Source organism: Pseudoliparis swirei, chromosome 9 (genome assembly GCF_029220125.1).
Source record: "Pseudoliparis swirei isolate HS2019 ecotype Mariana Trench chromosome 9, NWPU_hadal_v1, whole genome shotgun sequence".
NCBI lineage: Eukaryota > Metazoa > Chordata > Actinopteri > Perciformes > Liparidae > Pseudoliparis > Pseudoliparis swirei.
This window is the reverse complement of record NC_079396.1, coordinates 7534975-7562626: the sequence shown is the minus strand read 5'-3', so window position 1 is coordinate 7562626 and position 27652 is coordinate 7534975. Positions and strand designations below refer to the sequence as shown.

Below are 27652 nucleotides of genomic sequence, written 5' to 3'. Positions count from 1 at the left end.
CAACACAAAGTAGTTCAACATACTTGTGAGATCAAGGATTTAACTGGGATGTGTAATCATATGTCATGAATCCGGGTTTAATCTATATAGCATGTATTTTAAAATAAATCTTCATACATTGAGATACTTAATGAAGTAGTTAATAATAATAATAATAATAATAATAATAATATTAATATTAATAATTATTATTTAAAAATAAATAAAGAATATAACTAAACAAAAAATGGTTTGACTTGGTACAGTAAGGCTCAGGCGGCAAAGTATCCATAACATGAGACAAAACAACAAAACCAGTCACATGTATTGTATAAGATTGTTGGCAATTCTATTCTACCGCCCATTCAACGTGTATTGCAATTGGACAAGCGTTCCGCACCGTACACCCGATTGGACGCAGACCATGTCTGTCATGCAAGCTAAACGCGCCCCCACTTGCCAGTGACTTCCGCTTCTGTGTTAATCCGAAGCTACACACTAAAATTCCTGCTCACATCTCTGGACTTGTCAAAAAATTCACTTCGCACACACCGCCGAGGTAAGGCGACAGACATTTTATTCTGACGACAGTCTCCTTTCAAGGACACAAATTCAGCGTGTGTTTGTTCTCACAAGGAATATGCTAACTATAGCTTGTTAGCCACCTTTCTCTTCTTCTTTTTTGTTTTGTTTAGCCCCCTCGCTAACGTTAATGCTAGCTGTCAAAAAAGCTCCCTGACGTCCTGTCAGAGTTGGAACTGTCAGCTAGGTTCATGTTGTGGAGGACAAGCCGTATCCCTGTCTGAGTATTTAATGACCCTGTTCTCATTTTAAATGGCTGGCCTATGTTAGTTAGGTGTAGCTTTGTCAAGCTAGAACAGTTACTAGAACAGTGTTTGTGCTAATGTTAGCAAACACACGGAGCACGGGAGCGGAGCGTTATGGGGCTCATGGACCTTAGTCGTCAGTGAGGATTTCATTAACAACAAACAGCTTGAAGGTTGAGTTAGATAATATAATTAAGAAAAGTGACGTGTGAAACCCGTCAGAGTCCCCTGAGTCAGAGAGATTGTAAAGGGTTACCATGGATAACGTATCTCAAGTTAAAGTAGGTTAAAGTCGCCTCCTATCAGGTCTGATGCCTCAGCACACAGTGGGAATGTTCCCCTGCCTGTTTGGCTTCCCACCACCTTCATCACCGCGCAGATCCGACTCGCATGGAAGACTCAACAAAGCTCTGTCTTTTTCCATGTTGGTGCACTGGAGGTCAATGACACAGCGGGCAGTTCATATGCCCCCAGAGGAAGAAATTGTATTGCTGCAAACAACTGGTTTGTGATGCTGCTGTTGCTGAAGATTCCGGGAAAGATTAGATGTGTTGTCTCAGAGAGGGATATTGGTTTCCATAGGCAGTATGCAGAAACATACAGTTATACATGTAGCAACACACGGAGCTTCCACGAGTCCTGGGAGTCTCTTCAGATACCAACAACATGCTGTTTTGGTATAATATAATTGTGACTACCACTTGGGAGCCTGGTATTGGCATAAGAAGCTGATACTTAGCTTTTGAGACCCTTTATCCGGTTGACATTAACAGGACACTGGATCTTTTGTCGGTAAATCGGTAATCGGGGGGGGGGGGGGGGGGAGGTGACTTCAATCGTAGGTAGACGAAAACTACAGGGTGGTGGAGATTTCAGGGTGACGGGCTGCCACCCTGTTATAATGGTTGGGGAAACACTGGAACACATTTTCCAAAGTGTGTCGCCTACTACCTGTTAAATCATATTCCCCCGTACAATCAGCTGCTGTGTAAATCGTTAAATATAAAAAGGCTGCATGAAGTTTTTGTGCGTCTCACATCTGCAGCGTGCTTGCCACGTGGGGATAAGGCAAAGTTTGTGCTACCACTAGTCCAGGCAACCATCCAGGCAACAGAGAAACAATGCTGTATGAATAATTTATGATGCAAGTAGGGTAACGGGTAGCCAATCAGCAGTCTGTCTGACACACATCCATTGTATTGTTGTTTTGTTTTTGTTTTCCTTTCCATCGTTTTGTTTACTGATAGTGAAGACTACATGAACAAACAGTTGTCATTCTTCAAGATGGGCTCTATAATGTTCTCCTTTTCACAAACACAACACAACAAAGTATTATGTGATCTACCAAAGTTGCACTGCTGCACACACCGACTGAAAGAATGTAAACACAACTTGTTATTGTAGGATACGCCTTGAGATAAAAGTGATTCTCGTCCAGATAACGTGAAACCCATTCTTTCAGAGCTGCAAAAGCAATGGACAGGTTAAAAACCCAAAAATAATTGGAAATCCGTCCCTGCATAGTACCTCCATTTTCTTCGGCGCAGAGCACTTTGACACCAAAGCAAAAAAATCCAGCTTTACCAGATTCTGCCAGCTGAACCAGTCATATGTCTGCACAAAAGATGCCTTTGTGCTCACGTTTATTTTAATTTTTTTAATGCACACAGTTGGGAGTGTCAAGGCAATTAAGGCTGTACACAGGAAAGAAGTTTTGAGGCAAGATGCTGAGCTGGCTGTCTATCTGTGGAAGTAAGACTCACCTTAGCGTGTGCGTGCGTGCGTACATACGTACGTACGCGCGTGTTTCTGTGAACACGGCTGATATTTAGTCTAGTTCTCCAGTAAGAGAAAAGTAATTGTTGATATATTTATTGTGAAACTTTGTAATCAAAGACTAGCTTTATTCTTTGCTTGGGAAACAAGGTGCTGAGCTGTCGTTTTCACTCGTCAATGGCGGACTTGTCGCACACACAGGCCGTAAAAAGCTTGTTTTCAGGTGATTCTTTCTTAGTGGCGTTCGTTTGACTCATGCAACTCAGTTTCTGTATTTGATTGGACATATGTTAATTTTTCCTTCCGTGCTTCACCCATCCTTATTTAGCAGGCGTCAAAAGAACACATTAGACAGGATCTGGTTTCAGGGCAAAGTGGCTAACATTTTTGATTTCTTTACTTTTTACCTCCTTGTATTTCTTTGCCCTTCAAGTTCTGGGTATGAACTGTTACTATCATGTGTTTGTTTGGGAGCAACAGTGTTTGTCCCTTTTTGCGCTTCACTTTCATGGCTGATGTCTTCATCTCAGGCTGAATGACACTGATCAGTCTCTCTCTCACTCTTCTTGGTGGGTATTTTTTGAGTGATTGTACAACATTTTTTGTTATCTTTAGTTTTTCACTCTTTACCGTCCTCACGATTCAATGAGAGTTCACCCGTCAACAATTTGCACGCGTAACGATTCCAAATGCATCCTAATATTTTGCATCTTGGATTTTGTATATATTGCTGCACATGGCTAATTAATACAAGCAGTCCGATAATATTGAATTTCATTTTTTATTTAGAAATGAATCAAGAATAAATCAGACTACAATAGCCTGTTAATATAAAAAGCTGGTGCCCTGAGATGGAATGGCGACCTGTCCAGGGTGAACCCTGCCTTCGCCCAATGTCAGCTGGGATCGGCTCCAGCGCCCTGCAGAAGGATATGCGCTATGGATAATGGAAAAAAATAAAAATAAAAAGCTGTGTATTTTCAGTACACGTATCTTTGTAACCCACCTCATTAACATTACAAAAAACAAACCGTAATCTCTACAGTGTGTTTACAAGGGTGAGGTTTTCTACCATGCACAGGGCAGACAGAAAACTTCATAGTGCCTATGTCATTTTAGAGTGCACGAGTTGGCCTCGTGGATAGCGGACCTTTCCTTCCTCGTATCTCCTCTACTTTCACTTGTTTTAAGTCGCTGCATCTCCCAACACAACACTACTAATGACTTTCAGCCTCTGTTCAACTTACTCTAATTAGTTGTGTGATCTCTTAGAGACTTTCTCATTTTAATTACATTTTTTCAGCTGCACCAGTGTGTTCTCTCAGCTGATTAGTCAGTTTTTTAAAACTTTTTTTTGTTTTTGCTGAGCCGTTTTAATGTTGCCAGCGGTGCAAGTCCTTCCTCTGCAGACCCTCAGATGTTCCTTCAGTGTGTGAAAGGGTTAATTTTACTTGTGGCGTGTGTGTGTGTGTGCGTGTGCGTGTGGTGGCTCAGTACTGTGCTTAGTCTTGTGTAGCAACAGCTCTTGTATTAATTTCTTAAATTCTCTCTCTCTCTGTTTGTTTGTCTGTGGTCCTCTCTTTTTGTCCCTGCGGCTTTGCATGTTTTTTTCGACTGCCCTCCAAGGACAGAGGAGACTGACGTTGCTAGGCTGTGTCTGTACACTGCACTCATAACTGGAACTTTCAGGTCGCTAGGTTTGTCTTTACGGTTTTGAATTGTCAGTGTTGTTTTTGCCATTTTGCCAGTGGAAAGCTTTGTTGTTACCTATTTTCTAGAATTGTAACGTGATCATTTTAAGGTCCAATATGGTTTACGGTTTAATTCTAATTTGAACAAATACATGTGAGCAACATCATTCTTTGCATCTCTCTTTTCATTATTGGCTGAAATTGCTTTTGTAAAATCACTATTTTATTTGCACTGGAAATATCCCTCTCGGTCTGTTATGAAATAGAAAAACAAAGTTGATTTAAGACGTTTTATTACCAAAATAAAACTTGATCGCAGAATAGGTTTTAGTGTGTACAAATACAATATGTGTAATACTGGCTTATATTTGGAGATACAGTTGTATATGTTGCTGTTGATGCTGGTATCGAATTAAACAAAATATTTGTTCCACAAAACCGAGTCATCTTAGCAAGATTCATTCGCAGATATTTTATGGATTCTCAGTTCTGTTTATTTTCAAACATAAAAACCTAATTATTGAGGTCTCCATGTTTAGTGTTCCCCCTCAGCTATGCCTCAGATGCTTCAAGGAGCGGAATCTGTTCGACATTTTAAAAAGGCCTCAGGGTCGTAGTTCAGCCAGTGGTCGTCATCCCTTTTCTCCAGTTTCTCCACAAAATCAGAAGATATTTTCTTCTCTATTTTTTATTTTTGAGAACCTCTGTGCGCTTATTGTCACTTACCTGATGCTTCCTGTTGCTGACTACACATTTTGAATTGCGTGGAGACTCCCTGGTGTGGGTTTTGGCTCCTGACTGGAAGCATTGTGTGACAAAATGATTCAATTCAGTTTATTTTATATAGCCCAATATCACAAATTACAAATTTGTGTAAGCGGTACACATAGATATTATAGGTTTAATATTTCTTTAATGCAGTCAGATCCATTGCAGCAAGAGAGATTCCCCTTGAAGAATTGGTGAAGTGCAGTCAGTATGTGCATAGTGTGTGACAACTAAGGCAGGCTGCCGTACCAGAAATTCATACAAGATCAATAATTAATTGTATAAATGAATTTAATTTGGATCAGCCCACCTGACTTTTGAAGTTGGAGAGAATAAGTAACTGTCATCTTCTGGTCAAAATGCATTTATACAGGTAATACAGTACATCTTTGTTTTTGTGTTGGTGTCAGAACTAATAATTCAGTCCATTGCGGGGCAAAGCAATAATGCAATCATTTGCAGCTGGGAAGATGTTCATGCTCCATATTTCCATATATGAGAAAATGCTGGTCATGTAACTTCATGCAAATCCCATTTTCAGCAGTGTTTGCTTATTCACCGACAGGCAGACAGGAGGCATAACTTGCTATTTTTCTGCTAGATGACATATAATGAAAATATGAAATATCATTTTCTTCCTTACATCTATTGACTTGAAGTCTGCCCACCCTCGTCTGTCATTTTGGTTCTGAAGATGATCTCACAGTCTCACTAGCAGCTGCAAAGAAACCTGAAAGAGTATTTACTATGTACAAACTGAATGACTCTGTTTTGCCCTGTCAAAGATTTTAGTTTTGTCTGATATGATAAGACAGTTAAAAACATTCTTCATAATAGAAGAATATTCCTACTATGTGGAGAATAACACTTGGTGCACTTGTTTCCATTTTTTTTAACGTAGATTCTCACGATCTCTTGCAGCACACGGGTAGAACACGAGTGCTGAAGCACTGATGAAATATGCGGGATAAGGGTTCTCACAATTGGGCTTGGTCATTTTTTAGCACACAAAAGTAACTTGAGAGAAGGAAACTATCTTTGTATCCTCAGAATCAGGGGACACAAGTCTGAGACATGACACCACTAGAGATTTAAAGAATACAATTTAAGGTTGGACTTAAAATTAGCTGCTCGAACAATTGAATACCAGTTTGTCATTCATTCTGTCCACCTTATCTATTGTGAACACCGAGGCCAAAGTTCATTTGTGTGCTGAAGGCGTTCCCTATCACTGGGGAAAAGTAAGAACCCTTCCACTGTGTAGAAAAAGGCAAAGTGGAAGGGAAAGAGGGAACAAGGACTGTTCCCCCCCTCCCGGGATTCAGCATTTTACCTTCATAAATGAATACCTGTCCGGCTGTCTGAAAGGATCTGACTCATTTGGGATTTAATTTCACTGCAGGTATGTACTGATTTTGTAAAGCTGACAAACACAGCAATAGTGATGATCGGTCAGTGTTTCTGTCGAAGAGCAAACCTACTTTGAGTAGAAGAGCAAGTGCAGATGACATTAAGTGACGGTTGTCTGAATCGGAAGTGATGAGCCGTCGTTCCTTGAATCGTTTCTTATACTTATAATTAAGAGCCTGAAAGCTGTTGTTTAAAATCATGGAGGAGCCGTATTTATTCATTTATTCGGCACTATCTGTCTTAATCAGAATGTTGGTCAGAACAATCAAAAGACCTTAGTTATAAAAGCTTCAGGTTTCATCAAACCATGTTTGTCGTGTGGCAGCTCATTATTAAAAGGTGATTAATGCAATTAGTTATTCGGGAAGTTTATATCAAACAAGTAGCCCTTCGTACTATTTTGTACCCTTGAAGTAGCCCTCAGTTTCAAAAAGGTTGGTGACCCCTGATGTAGACGAATGGCGTTTATTATGCGTTCCTGTCTTTTCTTCTCTGTACATTCTAAAAACTATTCTTGTTGAGTCACGGAATGTCATTTTAGGATGTTTTCAGGCGAGAAGTTAATAGTTTAAAAATCAAATCTGTGGTCGGTTTGTTATGATTCAGCCTAATAAAGATATGTGCTGGGCGGTCAGCGCTGTGTGGCCGACGAGAGCATCCTGATCTCGGCAGGACTTTTTTAAATGCTCCGCTGGCTCTGATGTCCTCGTAGCGGCTAAACATGATATATAAATGGTTTTTTGAGGATCTAATGAGCACAAATACACAAAGTGTATTATCTATTAACAGATAACGTTAAATCAGTTTGAGTGAGGGTTAAGATTCATAACAATATTGTCGTGACCCTGGGTCAGACGTATAGTTATTACCGTTTATTCGGGAACAAGTACCAGGCTACTGTGGGCCGTGGCCTACGCCAAACAACAGTGAACACCGTAACACATTCTACTCCATAAGCTCCCGGTCAGAGACTCGCTTCACATACAAGTAACACACAACAACAACATCCGACTTCACTCCCATAGGTTGCTCGGATGAGTGACAGCTTCCACAGCTACACAGAGGTCATGAGACCTTCACTGACCTCCTGAACTCAGTAATTGCCATAACTACTCTAATCTAGAACACTTCTTCCTATAACCACAATAACACTTATAACAGGTTAAGATTAAATGTAAAGTATTTTACATTGTAAAGTATTTACAGTGATTCATTGGAGTAAATTCATGCAAGAACAGCTGATGTGGTGACGTCAACAAGACCAGAAAGACCGTCCTCTCGTCCACTGGAGTCTGGACTCCCAAGACCAGACTCCAAAAGAATACGAGTCTGTACTCGGTGTACTTGGAATTGATAAACGGCTGAAGTCAAAAAGCTGTCTAGGCTAACTTCTGCTAACGGTTAGCTGAACGTGCCAACTTCAGCAACATTTGCAAGGCAGAAGTAGTACAGCATAACACACCAGGTACGATCACACACCTGTGACCAATCATGCTTTAGACAGGTTCGGACCGCCCAGCTCATTTGCATATAAGGACATATAAATGTCATGCATAAATAAATGAAGAAATACAGAAATGTAGAAATAGATTTATTTAATGATTGCCTGTTTAGGAATAACTTCTATTTATTTATTCCTGTATTTATTTATTTATACATTTATTTAACTTTTATTAATTTATTCCTGGATTTATACATTTATTTAAGAATTTTATTTATTCTTGTATTTATATATATATTTATTTAAGCATTTCTTTATTTATTCCTGTATTTATTTAAGCATTTCTTCATTTATTCCTGTATTTATTCATGCATTTCTTTATTTCTTTATTTATACTTAAGACATTTTAAGTCCTCCATAAAAATGTGCGTGTTAATGTTAAGTATGTTCAGCATATTACTTCCTGAAATGAAAACATTTGGAAATTCAGAGGCTTTAAATCGACCACTGTTTGAAGGACATTTATATAAGTTTTAGTTTGGTATTAGTTGTGTAAACTTGCTAATATAATATCAGCTTTGGGACTAATACCAAAACCATATTTTCTTCACCCAGTTTGAGGAATATGAACACGTTTTTGTTGTTGTTGCTACTCCGCCGGCAACAGCCGTGGCCGTAAGCACTGTATTTTTTAGTTGTCTGGCGGAAAGAGACGTGTGAACGTAATCTTTCAGGAATGCCTTTAGCATATTTTTCAAATGTGGCACATACCTCAAGGTCAATGTGACCTTGCAGGCTTTGCCATGTGTTAGTAAAGACTAAAGAGATGAAAATGTATCACGCCAGTTGTGTGCGACGTCAGGCATGAAGGTCATAGTTGCGAGACAAACAAATGGATAAATCATGTGTATTTTTTCCTGAGTTCCTGTGAAGAATGTGCTGAAGTGGGCAGTGTCACCAAACAATGAGTACATACGATAAATGAAATATTAGCCCTTTTGTATACAGCAGAAAAATGTGTTCTGTCAGCGCAGTGAAGCATGTCTTTCCGAAAACATTTTAAGGATGACTAACTGATTACTTTAAATGCTTATTTTTCCACTTCACCCTGTGGAATATGGTTCATTATCATCCTGACACCGTTACTCACTGACATTGAACCGGATAAGAAAGGCTTATCTATGGATAGCGCTGCATGACGTACAAGGCCATCAATCAAAGGCTAAATATTGTGTTTTTTCAAGCCAATTTAGTCAAATGTTGAAGGATTAAATGCACACCGCTTGCTCAGCAACCAATTTCTGGTCTGCCTAATGTTTTACAACAACAAAACAAAAAAAGGCTGTGATCCAAATTTATTTCTGTTACTTGACGCAAACAAAACAAGCAGCCAAACAAAAGTTGTTTCATACATGGTGGAAAACAAACATCAAAGGCAGACATTGAGTACTCGGAAGAGCTGTAATCAATTTGTCTTCCGTACAAATTGTTCCAGTACAGAACTTGTGTAATTTTGTATTCATGATGTTTAATTTTGTTATGAATGGTTTGTAAATATATTGAACTTATACCTTTTTAGATTTTGGAATTTGAAAATAAAAAGGACATTTGGGCACTTATTAAGAGCGAAACAGAAGGCAACAAAGACCCACAATGCCGGTTGCAGTGGTGTCACCATTATGTAACTACTGGTCTCTAAAATTCTCTGTTTGCAGTCAGCGGGCCATGATGAAAAAGACTGTCACTCAGCCAGACCAAGCACATTTTCAGCTGGTAGCCTAGATAGCAGTGGCGGCTCCTGAAAAAATTCTCAGGGGGGGCAATTTTTTTGATAATGATTAACCCTCCCAAAACCACAGACCTTCAGACAGCTGTCTATGTGTAGCTTTCTCACAATGCCATCAAGTCATGTGACTCCAGTCAGTGTGACGGCTGTGACTGAACTCTGTCTGTGAGCTTGTAGTTAGTTCATAAGCAGACAGACAGTCTGAGGCCGTCTGTGAGCTGTCTGTCAGTAATCCAGCTCCTGGTCTTTGATTTGGTGATTTTTTTCAACAAGATTTAAATAATTATAATAATAATAAATATGAGATCCCCATTTGTGATTCCTGCATCTGTGCTTTTTCAAATAATAGAAGAAATACAATTGCAATCACTTTCAAGTAAACCAGATTGCTCCACCAGACAAGAAAAAGCTAAATGTTGAGCTTTTGTTTTGAAGGGCAACAGCAGAAAAGCCAAACTCACGGAGGTAAGACCTGGCAAGTCGCCAAGAATCTCGGCTGTCGCGCATGCGCAGGCACAACTTGTAAATACCGTAACGTAAACATTTACATTAAGGTACAGGCATTTCAACATTTATTTATTCATGACTTAGTTTTATGTCGGTGTACTTTGACCGTGTGTAATATGTGGAGTTGTCAATAAAGGTCTTTCTGCATTTCCCCTCGCCTCACCTGTAGTCCTACGTTCCTCTTTCAGGGAGCACAGCTGACAACACGGCTGTCAGAGAACCCGTTTACAGGCGTTCTTTAACATCAGGCGGAGATCTTTTCTGACGTCCATCTTCCAGTCAGGAAGAAAACGTTTCAGAAGACACTTCAGAAAATGTTCGAGAATGAGGAACAATGTGTTTCTGATTTTATTTTCATTTTATTTTGGAGAGCGACAGGGAACGTCTCCGAGGTCGACCGATCGGCGTGTTGGCGACCACTGGTCTAGGAGGTCCTACTTCTATTGTTGCCGATGTGTCTTCAATGTTACGCCGACCGAAGTAGTCTCTTTCAAAGAAAGAATTGAATCGCTGCTGTTGCCCTGAGCACTGGCCGACTGAATACGCCTCTGTCGAAGCTGTATGACGTACTGAGACGCTTTTACGTCGATTAATTATGACAAGACCTGGAGGGGCGACTCCTCCCGGAAGCCATAGAGAATGCATTGAGAGCTCTGTTTTGTGAAAAAAATGGGTTTAACATTGGAGTCAATGGGAGAGGTCTGGGGCGATTTTCATTTCGCCCAAAATCGCCCCAGAAGGGGCGGGGCCATTTGAAGCACGACTTTAGGCTGACTGAATGACTGTTACCTGATTGGACAATGACATACAGAGGCAGCGCAGACGTCTAGTGGTAGAATTCGACTTTTTTCTTTTCTTTTTTTTTCTTTTTTCTTTTCTCCCGAGGCAGTGCGTCGCCCCAATCGCCCTTATGGACAAGCCGCCCCTGCTAGATAGCAAAGGAACCTTTTGTGCCATCTGAAAACCTAAAATAACACTCTGATTATGAATACTAGTTGTCTCTTTGGCTCTTGGTAACACAGGTTTCACAGTTAAAAAAAAGGGACATTTTGACTCAGAAAGTCAATACTTGTGTGTTTGTCTTCATTTGTCTCTACAGGTTACTGATTTACTTCTCATCAAAGCTGAAGAAACACAACCAGAACCCAGAAGGTACATCATTTGTCTGCGGGCCGTCAGGGACTCAAACAGTTGATCGACTCTGATGGACATCTCCTGTTATTCTTCTCTGGTCAAAGCATCTGTCATTCTGAGTTTTGGACGTTCCCTGGATATTGACTGAACGTTGTGCTGCTTCCGTGGTGACACTCCAGAGAGACCTGGATTGACAGGTTTCCCTCCAGAGGAACTCTGAGGGGTCGACGCCGAAAGGAACATGTGCTAGAAGTTCATCTGTTCTAAACGACTGGTCGCCTTTAGAAGATGAACAATGAGGATGAGTTCTACGACGCTGTCACAGGTGTGTGTGTGTGTGTGTGTGTGCGTGCGTGCGTGTGTGTGTGTGTGTGTGTGTGTGTGCTCCAATGGAACTCAACCTGCCTTAGTCTAATGATTGGTTCAATAATTCAGAGGTCTGCTGTCTTGCGGTCATGATTAGTAATTTCAACAACATACAACAGTGCTAAATTACAGGTGAACATTATTTTTATTATAGCCAGACGAGGGAAACCCAGCCCACAATCAGCACGTAACAATTTGTATCTGATATCACGTCTTAAGGAAGGCCGTTAAACACATCCTGACTTGTATTTATGATTAATTGGTTTCAGATTTCCACTACTGTAGACAGATTAGACAAGTAGTCATCCAAATCGACACTCATGGGATGCCATGTATGCTTATGTTACAGTTGCCATGAAGGGCCTGATATCACACATTTGCTAATTACCAAAGAGATTAGCTGAACACTTTGATGATTAGTGAACTGCTTTGGCCTCACCAGGAAGCTGTATGCGAGTTCAGTGTCATCGTGACTATTGACTGAGAGGCATAGCTTGACTGGCATTCCAGGGGTCTTACTCGTGGAGGGATGGATTTTGAACAGATGCGTTTTTATGGAGAGTAACCCTCCCTTGCCTTCGCTTATGCAACTTGCTGAAACACCCGGAGGTAAAAGTCGTACCGTGGTGAGAACGGCAATGAATCTTGAGATATGATTATGAGAAATAAAAGCATGTAGATGACGTGTATTTTGGTGGCTGTGAACATTTTACTACGATAGAAACATGAAGGTTCCCAACTTCCCAGCCTCTTGTATCCATTTTGAATCGTTAATAGTGTTCACGTTGTTTGGAAGGTCAGGGCGAAGCAGGGTGTTGCTCTCCGTCAGTAATTATGAGCGCCATTGTTTTTGTACCTCCAGCCAGGTGTGTACTTGTCAGGTGATATTGCTGACGCACAGCCATTGTGAGGACTTATTCAGGTTGTTATTTTCATGCAGATATAAATAAAAGATGCAAGCGTGTGTTTGTGTGAGTCGGTCTGTCTTTGTGCCATCCTTATGATCATCTTAATGATCATAATGATGGCACAAACAGACAGATGCAGATGTATTATTCATTAGTGCACAGGGGTCAGCTGTGATCAGCACCAGGTGGCTTCCAGCTTGGCCTTATTGTCTAGTTTTTTTTCCTCAATAGGCCTTTAATTTAAGATAATAGGTGTTAACTAGGATTTAATTAAAATGCCAATATTGTTCTTGGTGATATAAAAAATAAGTTTTCATTCCATCATTTTCTAGTCCAACAATGAGTTGCAGAAAGTGAGACTACATAATCTTTTCATCACAGAGCTCTGCTCCGAGTGCACTTCATGACAGCATGTCATTTTGTAGTGTAGCCCATTTAGGACGAAGCTTTTGTTTCACGTTACCGTTTAAGTTTTTCTGATTTTTGAACCACATACAAGTGACAACGTGCATGTAGTGAAGGGCTGTTCAGGAATAGTCTGTTCCACTTACCGAATTATGTATTCATATCAGAGGCCTTTGCGATACCTTTCTATGTAAAAGGCTCACCTAATATGGTAACAATAAATAGCTGACACCTGAGTAAGCATGTTTCCTAAATGATAATAAATACTTCGGACTATTTTAAGTTGTTCTTAAGGCCCCGCCTCGAGCAGCTCCACCCTGCAGCACATAACACTCATGCTTTGTTGATGCTCTGGTGGTGGCGTGTGGAGGTCAACGCTAGCACACATTCTCAAAAACAGTTTCTGCCTATTTAATCCCATGTAGGTGTCCTCATGATCAACACAAATACATATTTAAACACCACACACTTAGCCTGGTGACATCTTACTACTTCTGCATCTTAAAATGTTGGAATCTCAACAGTGTACAGATAAAAAGACACTTAGTATTATCATATTCTAATTTCAAAAGTGACACACTGCTTTGTCATTAAAGAGGTTTCTCAGTGTAAACAGTTGCAGGCAATTAATACAATTTGCCAGTCAAACACAGGCAAGAAGTTCCTGATACAAAAATGAATGCAAATGTATGTAGTTAGCAACATTATACAGTGACAGACTATGTAATATTCACATTTTACATTAAATCCGACTGCCAGCAAAATAGAAAATCCTGATGTGTCACTATGTATTTTACTTTCTAATGTCTTTTACTTTGGACAAGCATGTGTGAAGAGTTTTAAAATCACTCAATTAAATGAGCAGGTGTTCTGCAAAGCACATGGTGGGATTTGTTGTAACCGTGATCCCTCTGTGACATTTTCTGTCCCACAGGCCTGGATTCTGATGAGTCCTATGAAGGGGTGTCGGAGGTCAGTTTCAAAGATGCCGTGGTCTTTGACAGCAGCAGTCAGAAGAACAACGAATCGGTGCCACAGGAGAACGGCGTCAAGAAACACAGGTATGGCTGCATTCCTGCGCCACATTCCATCTGCTTGTCTCAGCGTTTACATTTGGTCCAGAAAGTCTTGAACCCTCCCACTGAAACCAGAACAGTGTGTTTGGGCAGGGCCATAACTCCTACTAGTTTGGGTTGGATGTTTGTTTTATGAACCCACAATGCTATTTTTTGACATGAAAATCCTGGGCTGTGAGGTAGAGATTGGGCAATTTAACTTTAGAGGCAGCTTTGTTTATGTGCTGTCCAGTCTATAAGTAGCGCCGTTGATTGGTGTATGAATTTATACATTTTTATCTAAACCTGAATCTATAAAAATATGTATATGCCAGTGCTGTTCTCACCAGGGGCGGACTGGGGGAAAAAAGTGGCCCGGGAGTTACTGTCAGACCAGCCCACTCAATAAAAGGCGCGCTGTCCACTCTGCAATGCATCGCACATATCGACCAGTCAGTGGCTTAGTTGGAAATATACCCATACACTTAACATTATTTTGGACTTTTAGAAATCATATCATATTTTTTGTTTTTTTATTAAATTTGTCTCCACCAATTTGCCTAGATGGACACGTGAAATAAAATGATCCAGCTATTGGCAACACTCCAAGGTAGGCTTAGTTTGCTAGATGAATATGCTTAACTCTGGGCTAGTATCAGATGATACGTATAACTACAGAGCCTTAAAGAATTAATGTCAGCAGAGAAAGACCACACAATAAAAAAACTGATCCAGAGGGTAGCATTAGTATTAACTATATTGTAGAACAGAACATAAGATGGGGTGTGACCATCAGTGGCATCAGTAGTGTTGCATGCTGGGTCATCCGTGTGATGCACCTTCCTCCAGACATCTTCTTTTTCTCCCTGAGCTTGTCAGCTCCACCTTTTTAAATGATTTACATTTTGGTGTCATGCTGTCAAATCAGGCTCAAAAACGGCTTTGTCTGCAAGCAAGTGACGCAAAGTCCCCATGGCAACGGGCCACACAGAAAGAATGAAAAAAAATACATCCGTCTGTGCATCTCAGACTCTAGTCTTAACACATGTCAAGAGGCTACGTGATAACATTACCCGAAAAATGAAACTTAAATGTACGTTTCAACTCTGCCGGAGTGCCGGTGTTCTGGATTAGAAACAAGGCAGAATATCCTGAAACCACTAAAACACTCTGAAAACCTGCAACATCCAAACCATGAGTGTAAATATGCGAGTTGGATGCTGGGTATGGAAACCATGAATGTGAATACAGATCGTGAGGAGTAGTATAAATATCAGTCAGTGATGATCGGCTATATGCACTAGAGTCAATTTAACGTCTTCTGTGAAGAATAGAATGTAGTTGAGGCCGACGATGTCAGAGGGAGGGCCGGTTGGGGATAGAGGCTGGCTAGCCCAACCCCGTCGGCCGACCGGGGATTTCCCCGGTATCCCCTATGGCCAGTCCGCCCCTGATTCTAACCTTCAATGTTGCCGTTATCTCAGTCTAATATGCAGCGTTTCATTGAATTGAAATATATTTCTTCAACCTCTTTCTGTCCACCATTCCTCATTTTTTTTTTATGTTTTAATTTTAAGAATACTTCTAGAATTTCGTCATGAGGACAACACTCAGTACTCGGAAGCTGTATTCCTAGAAATAAAGGTACCGGGGCCGTATTCTTTGCCCATGTGATGAAAACTAGGCTTCATCACATAAGCCTGGTGTGATTATTCTTCTGCTAGTCACCAGAAAAGTTAGCATAAAAGAAAACGAGAGAAAAAGATAGGCGCATATTTCTGCCAGTGGGAGGCGGACCTTGTTGTCTGCAATTTTCTCGCAGTGGAGACTCCAGTGGCTCAAAGTTGTCATGTGAACAAATCTCTGGGTCCACAATCCTCAGAATATGATGGCAGAGTTCTGGTGAATGTCTTACTTTGTGATCTTACATTTCTGTTCAAATCTCCATGTTGCAGTTCAGGCCTGCTAACAGACCAGACAGAACACATGCTCCGCTTATCTAGAACCTCTGTTTTCATTGTGAAACTGTTAGTTCAGATACTGTTGGTATGGGTACACACACAAAGAGAAGAAAGCCTCTTCCTTCTCTCATGACTCCTGTTGGTATCAGAGTTTCTGATGAAACAATACAACGTGTTTTAACTAGGGCTGTGAAACGATTCCAATTTTTAATCCGGCTAATCACAGGTTTCTGTGGATTAATCATGATTAATCACATATATACATTTATACACAGGGGGGCACATAACTTGCTCACCAGTGCGCGCGCCAGCATCAGAGCTCTGCCGCGCGAGCCGAGAGAAGAGTTGTTGACGGGGGGGGGGGTGCAAATGACTTTTTTTCGTCTCGATGTGCGCGCACACGCCGGCATCCGAGCTCTGCGGCGCGCGAGACGGAGATCGGAGTCGTGTTAACGTGACACGTAGAGACAGAATAACATGCTGCTGGTTAGAGACGACCAACAACAGACTCTGCGCATGCGTTAAATGCGTTAAAAAAACAAAACTAGTTAATCCTGTAATTTAATTAACTGAGTTAACGCGTTATTTTTCACAGCACTAGTTTTAACTTAAAGTCGTTCTACAGCCTTAAGGGTATCAGTTGGTCAAGAGATACCAAAGCTCATCCTTTGAGCAAACTTGCATGTCATTTCTAATTCTCTTTAATTTCAGGACGTCATTACCTGCGGCCATGTTTTCTAGAAGCACTGTCAGTATCTGGAGCATCCTGAAGAAATGCATTGGACTGGTAAGGACCGGCTGTGTTGTTCATTGGTTCAGTCCGTAAGATCACAGGAGAGTTATTCTGTAGTAAAATGTAACAAACTTTGTGTTGCGCTTCTCACAGGAACTCTCAAAGATCACGATGCCCATCGCCTTCAACGAGCCTCTGAGCTTCCTGCAGAGAATCACCGAATACATGGAACACACTTACCTCATCAACAGAGCCTGCTCTCTGTCCAACTCCATAGAGCGCATGCAGGTCAGACACACACACACACACAATTGTTCTATACAAGTACATTCCGTCATGTAAACAAATGGAGCCCCATAAACAAATCGGTACTTTCAGTCCTTTTCATTGCAGTTGTGACTGATAGCTCAGTTGCTAAGTAAATGTAAACAAAGCACTGGTGGTGTGATTAATAAAATACACGGGTTAAATATTATGAATTAGTAATGATCAAGGATTGGAATAATTTAATTTGACACTGGTTACTCACTTAATTCACTGATCCCCAGTGCATTTGATCAGTCAACCAACTAGCGTGATGAGAACATGCAACGCAACACGCATGCACGCACACATGCACGCACACACACACACACACACGCGCGCATGCACACCTCCCCCCCCCCCCCACACACACCTAGACATTGTCATGTCAAACACTCACTGACACAAACAAACATGATCCGTATATTGTGTGTCTTCAGGCAGTAGCTGCTTTTGCTGTGTCAGCAGTTGCGTCTCAGTGGGACAGAACTGGAAAACCCTTCAACCCTCTGCTGGGAGAGACTTATGAGCTCACCAGGTACACACACACACACACACACACACACACACACACACACAGTTTTCACTCTTCGTTTGACCTCCTTCTTCGCGAATGCCCTCTACAGAGAGGATCAGGGTTTCCGGCTGGTATTGGAGCAGGTATCCCATCATCCCCCAGTGAGTGCCTTCCATGCAGAGAGTCTGGTTGGGGACTTCGTCTTCCACGGCTCCATCTACCCCAAACTCAAGTTCTGGGGCAAGAGTGTTGAGGCTGAGCCTAAAGGGACCATCACACTAGAGCTACTCAAGTGAGTCCAAAAGAGAGCTTGCGCGCTCATATCACAGCTTTGTGATCTAAAATCAGTTCCTCATCTTATATTTCCTGATTCAGACTCTCCCTCTTTTTATCACCTCTGTCATTCTTTCATGTCATTTTCTTCTTCTCTATTCTTCCCTTCCCTTCATCCCTCCTGGATTTGACCTCCCTTCCTCTTGTCTCTTCTCCCCCAGGCACCATGAGGCTTACACATGGACTAACCCTTACTGCTGTGTCCACAATATCATCCTGGGCAAACTCTGGATCGAGCAGTACGGCACAGTGGAGATAGTCAACCACAGGTAAACTATGCATGGGAGATGTCGTCAGATTTAGGTTCATAACCTCAATAATTTTTAAGCATAATTGCAATTTGTTTTTAACAAAACTGACATGGTTAACATATGGTTACCCAAATGTATTTTTGTTTTAATTGGACACATATTAATATATAAAAGTTACTTCAGAAAGAACAATATACATTAACAAATAAATAAGCATTTTTATTGATTTACTTCACATTTGTTTTTCTATTAATACTTTAGTTTATACAATTTCAGAAAATAGTGAAAATGCTCTTCACCATTTTCTATGTGTTCCATCAAAGTCCAAACACTATATTCAATTTACAAAGAGATAGAACTTAATAATATCATATGTAGGATGTTGTGAAGCCTTTATTGGTGCTCAAGAGCGACTACATCATCGTTGAGCCACACACACACACACAAAGAAGAAACTTGATCACAAGTTTTCGTGACAGTGAATGCGTTTGAATAAAACGCATTCACGGTAACGCTGTGTGTCTGTTACTCACAGAGCTGGTTAGCATTCCTGCCCAACTTCAGACTTGTTTATTCTCCGGGTGTCTTCTCAGACCAATTTGGTCTCTTATTAAACCTTTGTTTTTCCAGGGAAGCTCTGCAAGGCTTACGTTATTCTTATTTGTTGTCATGCTTTGTGTCATGTTCACGCTGGAGCACAAGTTCAAGGAGCTGTGAAGCAGTCAAATCCCTTTCTTGCACAGTTTGCTGGTGCTGAGCTTTACACTGACTGGATAAGTGCCTCACATGGACAACAGGGGAAGCTTGATTGACATTTTCTTTTCAACCTGGCACTGCAAACATCACACCACTTAGGAGGGTTTACATTTAAGTACACCAATGATGCTCCTAATTGCAATTGGTAACATTGAATTTGATTAAAATCTTGATATTGATGGGAATTGTTTGAGCATTCATTATGCGCATTCGCTGTGCATGCACATAACATGTATGTTTAATGTTTTTTTTAAACTATGAACACAAAACAAGAAAAAAGTTGCAATATGCCAGCGTCTAGTAATTATTATTTAATAAAGAGACGTTGATTGGTTCTTCTTCTCTCCTCTTTTCTCCCGCAGCACTGGAGACAAGTGTGTGTTGAATTTCAAGCCCTGTGGGATGTTTGGCAAAGAGCTGCACAAAGTGGAGGGATACATCCAGGATAAGAGGTGAGAGATCGGTTTGTTATGATGTCACCTATATTCTATTATTTCATAGCATGTGAAGTTTACAAAGTTGTTACACTAATCTGGTTTTTCCTCATCACCGATGTGCACTCCTTCCTCTCCATTCTTCTTCCCCATACCGTTTTTTCTTTCTATTCCACTTCCTGTCTCTCCCACCTTTATCTTCTCTCTCGTTTCCCCATCTTGCCTCTTCTGCCATCAATCATTCCCCTACTTTCTCTCTCGCTCTCTCTCTCTGAGCGTGAGGACGGAGGCTGTGAGCTGAGAGTGGTAAATTGTTTGTTAAACGGTGTTTTTCCTCGTTAAATAGTAAATTGTTTAAACGGTATGTTTGCTGTGTGTGTCTGTGGGTTCACGGAGGGGAGCTCTGCCTCAGGGTGTACATTAAGGTGGCAGGGCATGACTACCCTGTGTATATTTCATCGTGGGAGAGGGAAATGTTTTATTTGTGGGCGACAGGGACATCAGTCCAGGGACTGCCACAAGAAGAGAGCTGCTGGCGAAGAAGCTTCTTAGGGGCAGAACCAGGAGGGTCCACAGGGGACTGGGGGTATCCAGCAACGTGAGGAGAGGGAACAATCAGAGACTGTGGGTGTCCAACAGGATGAGGGTGGGAGCAGGTAGGGACTGGGGGTGTCCAGCAGGTTGTGGAGGAGGAAGAGGAGGGGGAGTACTGGTCTAGTCCAGCAGGGTGAGGAGGAAGAGGGGGAGAGGAGGGAAGAGAGAGAGGCTGGTGTGGTCCAGCAGGTTGAGGAAGAGGAGGCAGAAAAGGCAGAGTCAGAGAAGGAGAGGGAGACAGTTGTCGGGGAGGTGTTGGGAACGGAAAGCGAGGTGGACATGGAGGAGGATGAGGAGAGCCTCAAAGTCCCCCGTTTAAAGAGGAAGTGCGGAGAGGACGGCAAGAACCCGCAGGCCAAGAAGGTGACGGCGGGCAAAAGAAGGCCGAGGAGAAGGGGAGCAGAGTCCGAGCCCAGTTCGGAGGAGGACTCTGACTCTGAGTCGCCACTCTACAGTGTGGAGGAGATAAAATCCTTTCTCCGGAAGACCAAACAGATGTGGCACGGGAAGGTGGAGGACCACTTCCCAAGCAGGGACACATTCTTCCTCTCTGCCACCTTTCTTCACGGCCAAGAATGAAAGAGGAGCCTTCAAGGATCAGGAGTTCTACAGGCTGAAGAAGATCCTTTGTGAACTCAGGAAGGTGTTGTTGGATGAGGAGAAGAGGTCCTCAGCGAGCTGTGGAGCTGATTGAAGAGGAAGAGCCTGGAGCCAGAGGACTCGCTGCACTGGAACAGGAACTTCTGCTACAGCAGCATGACGAAGGGCAGGAAGCACTTTCTGTCCTCATTGGATTAAATGTTTCATTTCTTAAGAACATGAGCATCATGGACGTTTTCTTTTTCAGGACTGGTGCTGCAATTATGTTGATGTGTGGTAAAAGTAATTTGGTTTTGTTGTTGTTAAAATAAAGGTTTTCTAAAAATAAAAAATCTCTCTCTCCCTCTCTCTCTCTCCAGTAAAAAGAAGCACTGTGTCATCTATGGGAAGTGGACCGAGTGCATGTGGAGTGTCGACCCTCGGACCTATGAGGCCCACAAGAAGTCGGAGAGGAGAGGAGACAACAAGAAGCAAAAAAATGTGAGAACAAGTTAGAAAATCTGTGAACTGGCACCTGTTTCTTCAATCGGCTTAAATTTTTAATGCAAATATAAAATATCGTATTGCTTTTATTTCTCCCATAATCTGAATAGAATAGAATTGCTTGTTTAATTCTATTTATTTTTCTCTTGATTACCTGGATGAGACCACAGCATTCTGTGGTGTCGGCTGTTTTTAAGTCTTTAACTATTTAGTATTAGTCTGTCTGGTTATTTGTTTTTTTATTTGAGTGTGTGGCGTCACACGCTACCTGTAGATAAAGTTTAAACCGAGTCCCTTCCAATGTGATGTAAGATGTAATTTACCCCTAACTGTATTGATTTAAACGGCAGTGACAATGTTGTGGGTTGTTTCCAGGAGGAGCAGGTGGGAGCGGTGAACGATGACGCAGACGACATGCCCGAAGTCCAGGAGACGGTTTCTGTTGTACCAGGAAGCACTCTGCTGTGGAGGATAGACTCCAGACCGGCACATTCTGCTGAGGTATGGAAATGAAAACACACAACAGAAAGCCAAAGTGCAGTGTATGAGCTCTTTTAATCAACACTCTTCTGGCAATCAGTGGTAGACAGCGATAAGTCATGCCAGATATGGGCTGAATTGGCCTGAAGTGAGCACACATCTTTCCTCTCAAGATTCCATTTACAAAGACAAATGCAGTCGACATCCCTAATTCAATCTTTCCTTCCTTCCCCCAGATGTACAACTTTACCAACTTTGCAATGTCTCTCAATGAGCTGGAGCCCGGCATGGAGACCAACGTGTCCCCCACAGACTGTCGCTTCCGGCCGGACATCAGAGCCATGGAAAATGGCAACATGTGTAATTTGATTTAAAAGTCCCGTATCAGTGTTTAATGGAGTTCTGTTTGCCTCGTTTGGCAGCAACGCCCTTCAGAAACCTACACAATTAAAAGTATGGTCAGAGGTTACATCTAACTGATGGTCCAGATTATTATCTCAGTCACTGAAAAAAACAAAAACACGTTCCTGTGATGCTACATTTCTGCAGCTAAAAAATATGCAACCGAAAGTATTATGTTTGTATTCTTTGCATCCCATGAGAAGTCACTAGACAGCAATCAGGCAATGTTGCCACCTGCTGGGTGTCTGTGTCGCCGTCTATTGTTGATCTCAGTGAGCGATCCATGAAAAAAGAAAGATGCAAACCACTGAACTTGAAATCCTAAATATGTCCTTCGCCAAGCGTTTTTTTACTGTGATAAATTGTACAATCGGTAGACGTTGTGTTTGTTGTTCTTCTACAGATGAGGCCAGTACGGAGAAGGAGAGACTGGAGGACAAACAGAGAGCTGCCAGAAAGGAGAGAGCCAAGAATGAGGAGGAGTGGTCTACCAGGTGGGAAACATGCGCATACTAACTCTCAGTGCTCCCCAGCTTTAAACTTACAGATGGTACAAACATCACGTGGCAACGTTGCTGTGAGCTTTTTGAAAACACACATTATTCATACATTTGTTTTTTTGTTAACCCTTATCGTGCAGGGTAGAGTATTCAGGCACATGAACAACAACTCCTTGTTATCAGTTACACTGCCTAACAAACAAGAATAGTGGCCTGAACAGAACAGATAGCCAAGATAGATACAGTTTTAGGAACCTGTCTCTTCTCTTCCTGGTATTATTGCATATTTAAGATGAGACAACTAATTGCACCGTCCTGAATTTTGCAACAAAAATAAAAAACGTAGGCACTTAAAGTGGCAAAAGACTTGGAACTTCCTCCTTGCCCAACAATTGTGAAGGAGTTAAACTTAGGTCACCAACATGGCGAGCAGCGGCACTAGTCCCGCCCCCCTGAAGCTGTAAACCGAGGGGAAACACTGATATATATATATATATATGATGCCCCCCCTGAGATAGGAAAGGGACCCACGGCGAGCGGCACACGCCGGCATCGGAGCTCTGCGCCGCGCGAGACGGAGAGCCGAGAAGTGTTAAAACGACACATAGAGAGACAGAAATGACATGCTGCTGTGTAGAAACGATCAATAACAGACGTTTAGTTTAATAAAAGAAGAAAGACGTCTTTAAGAAAAGGACCTTAAATTACTTCGGCTGTAATCTGGTGCTATAGAGAAAATTACAGGGTGGCGGGCGGAGATTTCAGGGGGGTGGGCCGCCACCCTGATAGAATGGTAGGGGAAACATACATATTAACTATTTTTTATTTATAGACTATTTTTTGTCATACCCAATCCTGCTCAGAGTAATCTTCACTCGTCTTGGGATGCAGTCTCTCCCTCGCTGCAACCAACCCAACCACTAAGCTTTATGCAAATGGTACAACATGATTACACAATATGCAAATGAATGTATACCGTCTTTTGTTGACTTGGGGGTCGTACTGGAGATACTTGGCAATATGACACAGGACACACAGCATTAAGTTAGTCAGCATTTAGTAGCTGCGAACATCTGACATTGATGCTCTGGTAACTGGTGATAGCTACTGGGGGAAACAAACCTGCGATGCTCTTCCTGTTTTGCTTGCACAAAGGTTGATGCATGTTCTTTTTGCCGAAAATCAAGCCTTTTCGCATTGCAGTGCACATGATGCACTAAGCGGGTACATGCTGCAGTTTGTAATCTCTGTGTATTTCTCTCAGGTGGTTTCAGATGGGCACCAACCCGTATACGAGCTCCCAGGGCTGGCTTTACAGCGGTGGCTACTTCAATAGGAACTACCAAGACATGCCTGGTATCTACTGAGAGCCCGCTAGCCTTCATCCGCCTCCTCCTCTATAACCTGCAATGAACTGCCTGTGATGAGATGAAGAGAAATGTTAAGAATCCACGAACCCATCTTCATCTTCCTTAAACTGACCGACACACCCAGCACAATGTGGAAAGACTTACAATGGATCCAAATGCCCGTAACTCCTCCTAAACAGCAACTACGTTTTCAGGTCTTTTTTTTGTGTTCTTCAATGTGTGTGATTTCACACCACGTATCGACCAGCACGTGTTTCCCATCTCTCTGCCCCGACCATTTTATTTCTGACCAGTCGCACCGGCAGAGAGCTGGTCCATGCGAAGCAACAATTAGCGGCCCCTAAACCCACGGATCTGAATCTGAATGTTTACCTTCTTTACAATCAACTTCTCCCCAGCTGCCAAGCCTATGGACGACGGCGTTTTCATTGCCATTAATGAGGTAAAAACACAATAATCACGTTGATGGATTTATGGACATGGACGGACACCCAGTCAGCAGGGAAATCAGGGATGTGAATGCTCCTTTGACTGAAGAAGAAGAAGATGCTTTTTATTTTATTTTTAAAGCTCAGAAAATAAATATCGGTGATATTGTACTCTATAAGGAACAAAACTTTAAATATATACTGGTTTAACCAGTTGAGATAAATCGATTGCAAGCATGAGCTCATTACTGTCCATGTGTCGTCTCCCTAAAACATTTAGTATCCAGCCTCTTATTAACCTCCTGCTTAGGGTTTATGTATTGAAATAAGTCAACGACTAAAGAAAATATGTTCTCTCGATAACAGTGGAATGTCCATCTAGACCTGACCATAAACCACATGATGATCTGATGCTCTCCTACAAGTCAACCGATGAATGAATGGGGCACAGGTTCAGTGGTGACTGTCGTCTTGGCCCGTAGCCTCTCTGTGTCTGTAAAATTAGCATTGTACAGGAGGACGAACAGCCCCACGTGAATGCCCTCTTTTGTAAAAGAAAACATCGAGCAGCTGGAGGGCAGGCTGACCTGAATGTTTACATGCAGCTTGGCTCACTCTGCTGGCTGCTAAGTCACAGCTGAGGGCAGCTGGGACTCAAAAACAGACTTCACGCAAGTGCAGGTTTGTCATCCTCTGGTTCGTACATCTCGTCTTCACAAGCTCCTTGTGTTTAAAGGCACATTTGTGTCCCCCCGCCCCCACAGGCAGGTCAGAGGTGAGGGTTTACCAGATCCGGGACACTTTTTGGGGGTGTGAGCTGTAACAGGAACCAGATGTGATTTAAGTAGTAATGACATGTGACCTGTTCTTACAAGGACAACCACAACCATTCTGTCCTTAAAGGTCAAATGTGATGGTCACTGCCTGCATGTAAAGTTGAACCCGGAGGACTAAATTTAAATCTCCCACTTAATGAAAGGAGTTTGACCCTTATGACAGAATATTAAAAGTGATGACCTCGCCAATAACACCAAGTTCATTTACGTAACGGCAGCGTTGCATTCATCGTGTGAATGAGTGTATAAATATGTACAGACACTTATTAAGCCATTTTAACTACAAGAGAGGGATGGAATGTGCTGTGTCAGTGATGGGAATTTAACAATGTGAACCCCTCAAGATTTACATTATTAATAATCTCACTCACTAAGGTATGATTAATAAAAGTGTAATAACAAGTGTAATAACATGTTAGATGCTAGAGATCACTCACAAAATGTCACTAAAAGAGACACTCAACGAGATGCTACATCATTTAAAAGAAAGGAATACAACTACTGACGTAACATGACCACACAAAACAACACACAACGTCTGTAGTAAGGCCAATGGGGTCTAAAAGTTTGGATACTGATTGGAGTAAAAAAAAAAGAAGCCACATGTCAATAGTTTGCCAAAAAGAAATTGAAAATGCTAATGAATGTCAGCACAAAAGGTGAAAGAAAAAGAGCCTCTCTTCCAGGGGGACTGGACAGCGGAGCGCAAACTGCTGTGCGAACGGCCGTCTGGTGTTTGTGCAGAAACTGCTCACGACCTCGGAAGTCCTTTATCGACTGCTCAGCTCTCGTCGAAGCAGACGCCCTATGAGGCCGCGGGGCTCGCTGCCCTCGCTCGTCTCGCGCCGGGATTTGAATTTCGTAAACGTATGATGAACCGTTTTCACCCCCTCGACTCTACACATTCCATGCACACCTATTTGCACTGGTGAGAACTAGTTTCTGTTAAAAGAAAAATGCTAAATGAACATCCAAATAATGACTTTGCCTTCTTAGTTTATATTAATATATTCCAAACAATTGGACATTATTATAACCTTTTGGCGAATACACATCTTGTATCAACTTATAGTTTGTAAAAATCAAAAAACTTCTAATCTGTCATGCTTAGTTCCTCCTTTCATTCCCTTGTTTCTTTTGTGTGTTTTTATATTTATGTTTATTATTTATGATGTTTGAGGTTTTACGAAATAATTCAGTTGTAGGTTTTTTCTTCTTCTTTTGCTTACGTAGCTAAATCAGACAGTGCTTAATTTAATTATCTCAATTAAAGAGGAACAGGGGTTGTTTAATGGAGTGTAATCGGGGCTTAAAGTGAACTCCACTTGCCGGTGTAACGCGAGTTACCGTGGCCACCACATCTGTCGGATCCATAAGCCAGTAACATGTCGGTAGATTTGTCATGTTATTACAAATCAATCGCATAAACACTACTTGAGTTGAACGGATGCTCCAGTGGTAAAAGAACCTAAACAGGAAGGAAGTAGTTGACTGTCATCCCTGCTGGTGAAGTGGCTCAGTTATTATTCTAGATCTGTTGCTTTGAGTGTTGGTTCTCTCTAAAACAAATGTCTTCTCTTGAGTTTGACCCTCCTTCTCCTGGACTGTATCATGGGCTTGTCAATGTTTTATGTGTACAAGTGCTGCACAGAAGTAATCACGAGCAAAAAGGCATATCGTTTTCTGCAATTGATTTATTTTTTATAGTATTTAAGCAATTTTTGGTGAGAACATTGTACCAGCGGTTTTATTTTCAGGTGGGGGACTGTAAGGAGTCAAGTTTAATCTCTGGACAGTTTAAGATTAATGTACAAGGGGAAAGGTCTACTAATAAAATCCTAATTTCAATTTGGAACTGCGTCGCCTTTTTTTAATTTTTTATTAGAATGAAATGAATACTAAGAAAAATGTTGGCACAACTCAGATTACACACAGATTATCAAAAACCAGTTTAGACTGCAGTCTTCAATCTCTTCTTTCGCTCTCTCTATATATATATATTATTGGGTACGGAAAGTATTCAGACCCCTTTAAAATGTTAACTTTTTGTTTCATTAACATCTTGACATTAAAAGAACATAAATGTAGAAATGTTTGCAAATTCATTAAAAAAGAAAAACAGAAATATCACATGGTCATAAGTATTCCGACCCTTTGCTCAGTATTGAGTAAGCACCCTTTTGAGCTAGTACAACACGAGTCTTCTTGGGAGTGATGCAACAAGTTTTTCACACCTGGATTTGGGGATTCTCTGCCATTCTTCCTTGCAGATCCTCTCCAGTTCCGTCAGGTTGGATGGTGAACGTTGGTGGACAGCCATTTTCAGGTCTCTCCAGACATGCTCAATTGGGTTTAGGTCAGGGCTCTGGCTGGGCCAGTTAAGAATGGTCCCAGAGTTGTTCCGAAGCCACTCCTTTGTTATTTTAGCTGTGTGCTTAGGGTCATTGTCTTGTTGGAAGGGGAACCTTCAGCCCAGTCTGAGGTCCAGAGCACTGGAAGAGGTTTTCTTCCAGGATATCTCTGTACTTGGCCGCATTCTTCTTTCCTTCAATTGCAACCAGTCGACCTGTCCCCAGCTGAAGAACACCCCCATAGGATGATGCTGCCACCATGTTTCA

At 41.7% G+C, this 27652-nt stretch overlaps 1 protein-coding gene across 4 annotated transcripts; it reads left to right on the top strand.

Annotated features, from left to right (window-relative positions):
- Positions 1-457: 457 nt before the first annotated feature.
- Positions 458-26889, top strand: LOC130199624 (oxysterol-binding protein-related protein 2-like). 4 transcript variants are annotated; one of them, XM_056423299.1, is made up of 15 exons: positions 502-538; positions 11285-11337; positions 11424-11644; positions 13933-14059; positions 16726-16801; positions 16901-17035; positions 17491-17588; positions 17677-17859; positions 18062-18169; positions 19270-19359; positions 20895-21015; positions 21394-21519; positions 21735-21858; positions 22304-22394; positions 23665-26889. In XM_056423299.1, exons 3-15 carry the CDS (start codon positions 11608-11610, stop codon positions 23765-23767), a joined length of 1419 nt encoding a protein of 472 aa, XP_056279274.1. In that variant the 5' UTR covers positions 502-538; positions 11285-11337; positions 11424-11607; the 3' UTR covers positions 23768-26889. The 4 variants fall into 4 exon arrangements, with proteins under 4 accessions (XP_056279276.1, XP_056279273.1, XP_056279274.1 ...); XM_056423300.1 differs by lacking the exon at positions 502-538 and adding an exon at positions 6354-6443; XM_056423301.1 differs by lacking the exon at positions 11424-11644 and having other exon boundaries at positions 458-538.
- The last annotated feature ends 763 nt before the right edge of the window (positions 26890-27652 follow it).

Coding starts and splice junctions, on each gene's coding strand:
- LOC130199624 (XM_056423298.1), top strand. CDS start 11,608: ATGAACAATGAGGATGAGTTCTACGACGCTGTCACAG. Junction 17,036..17,490: donor ACTCCATAGAGCGCATGCAG/GTCAGACACACA, acceptor GTGTGTCTTCAG/GCAGTAGCTGCTTTTGCTGT. Junction 19,360..20,894: donor GGATACATCCAGGATAAGAG/GTGAGAGATCGG, acceptor CTCTCTCTCCAG/TAAAAAGAAGCACTGTGTCA.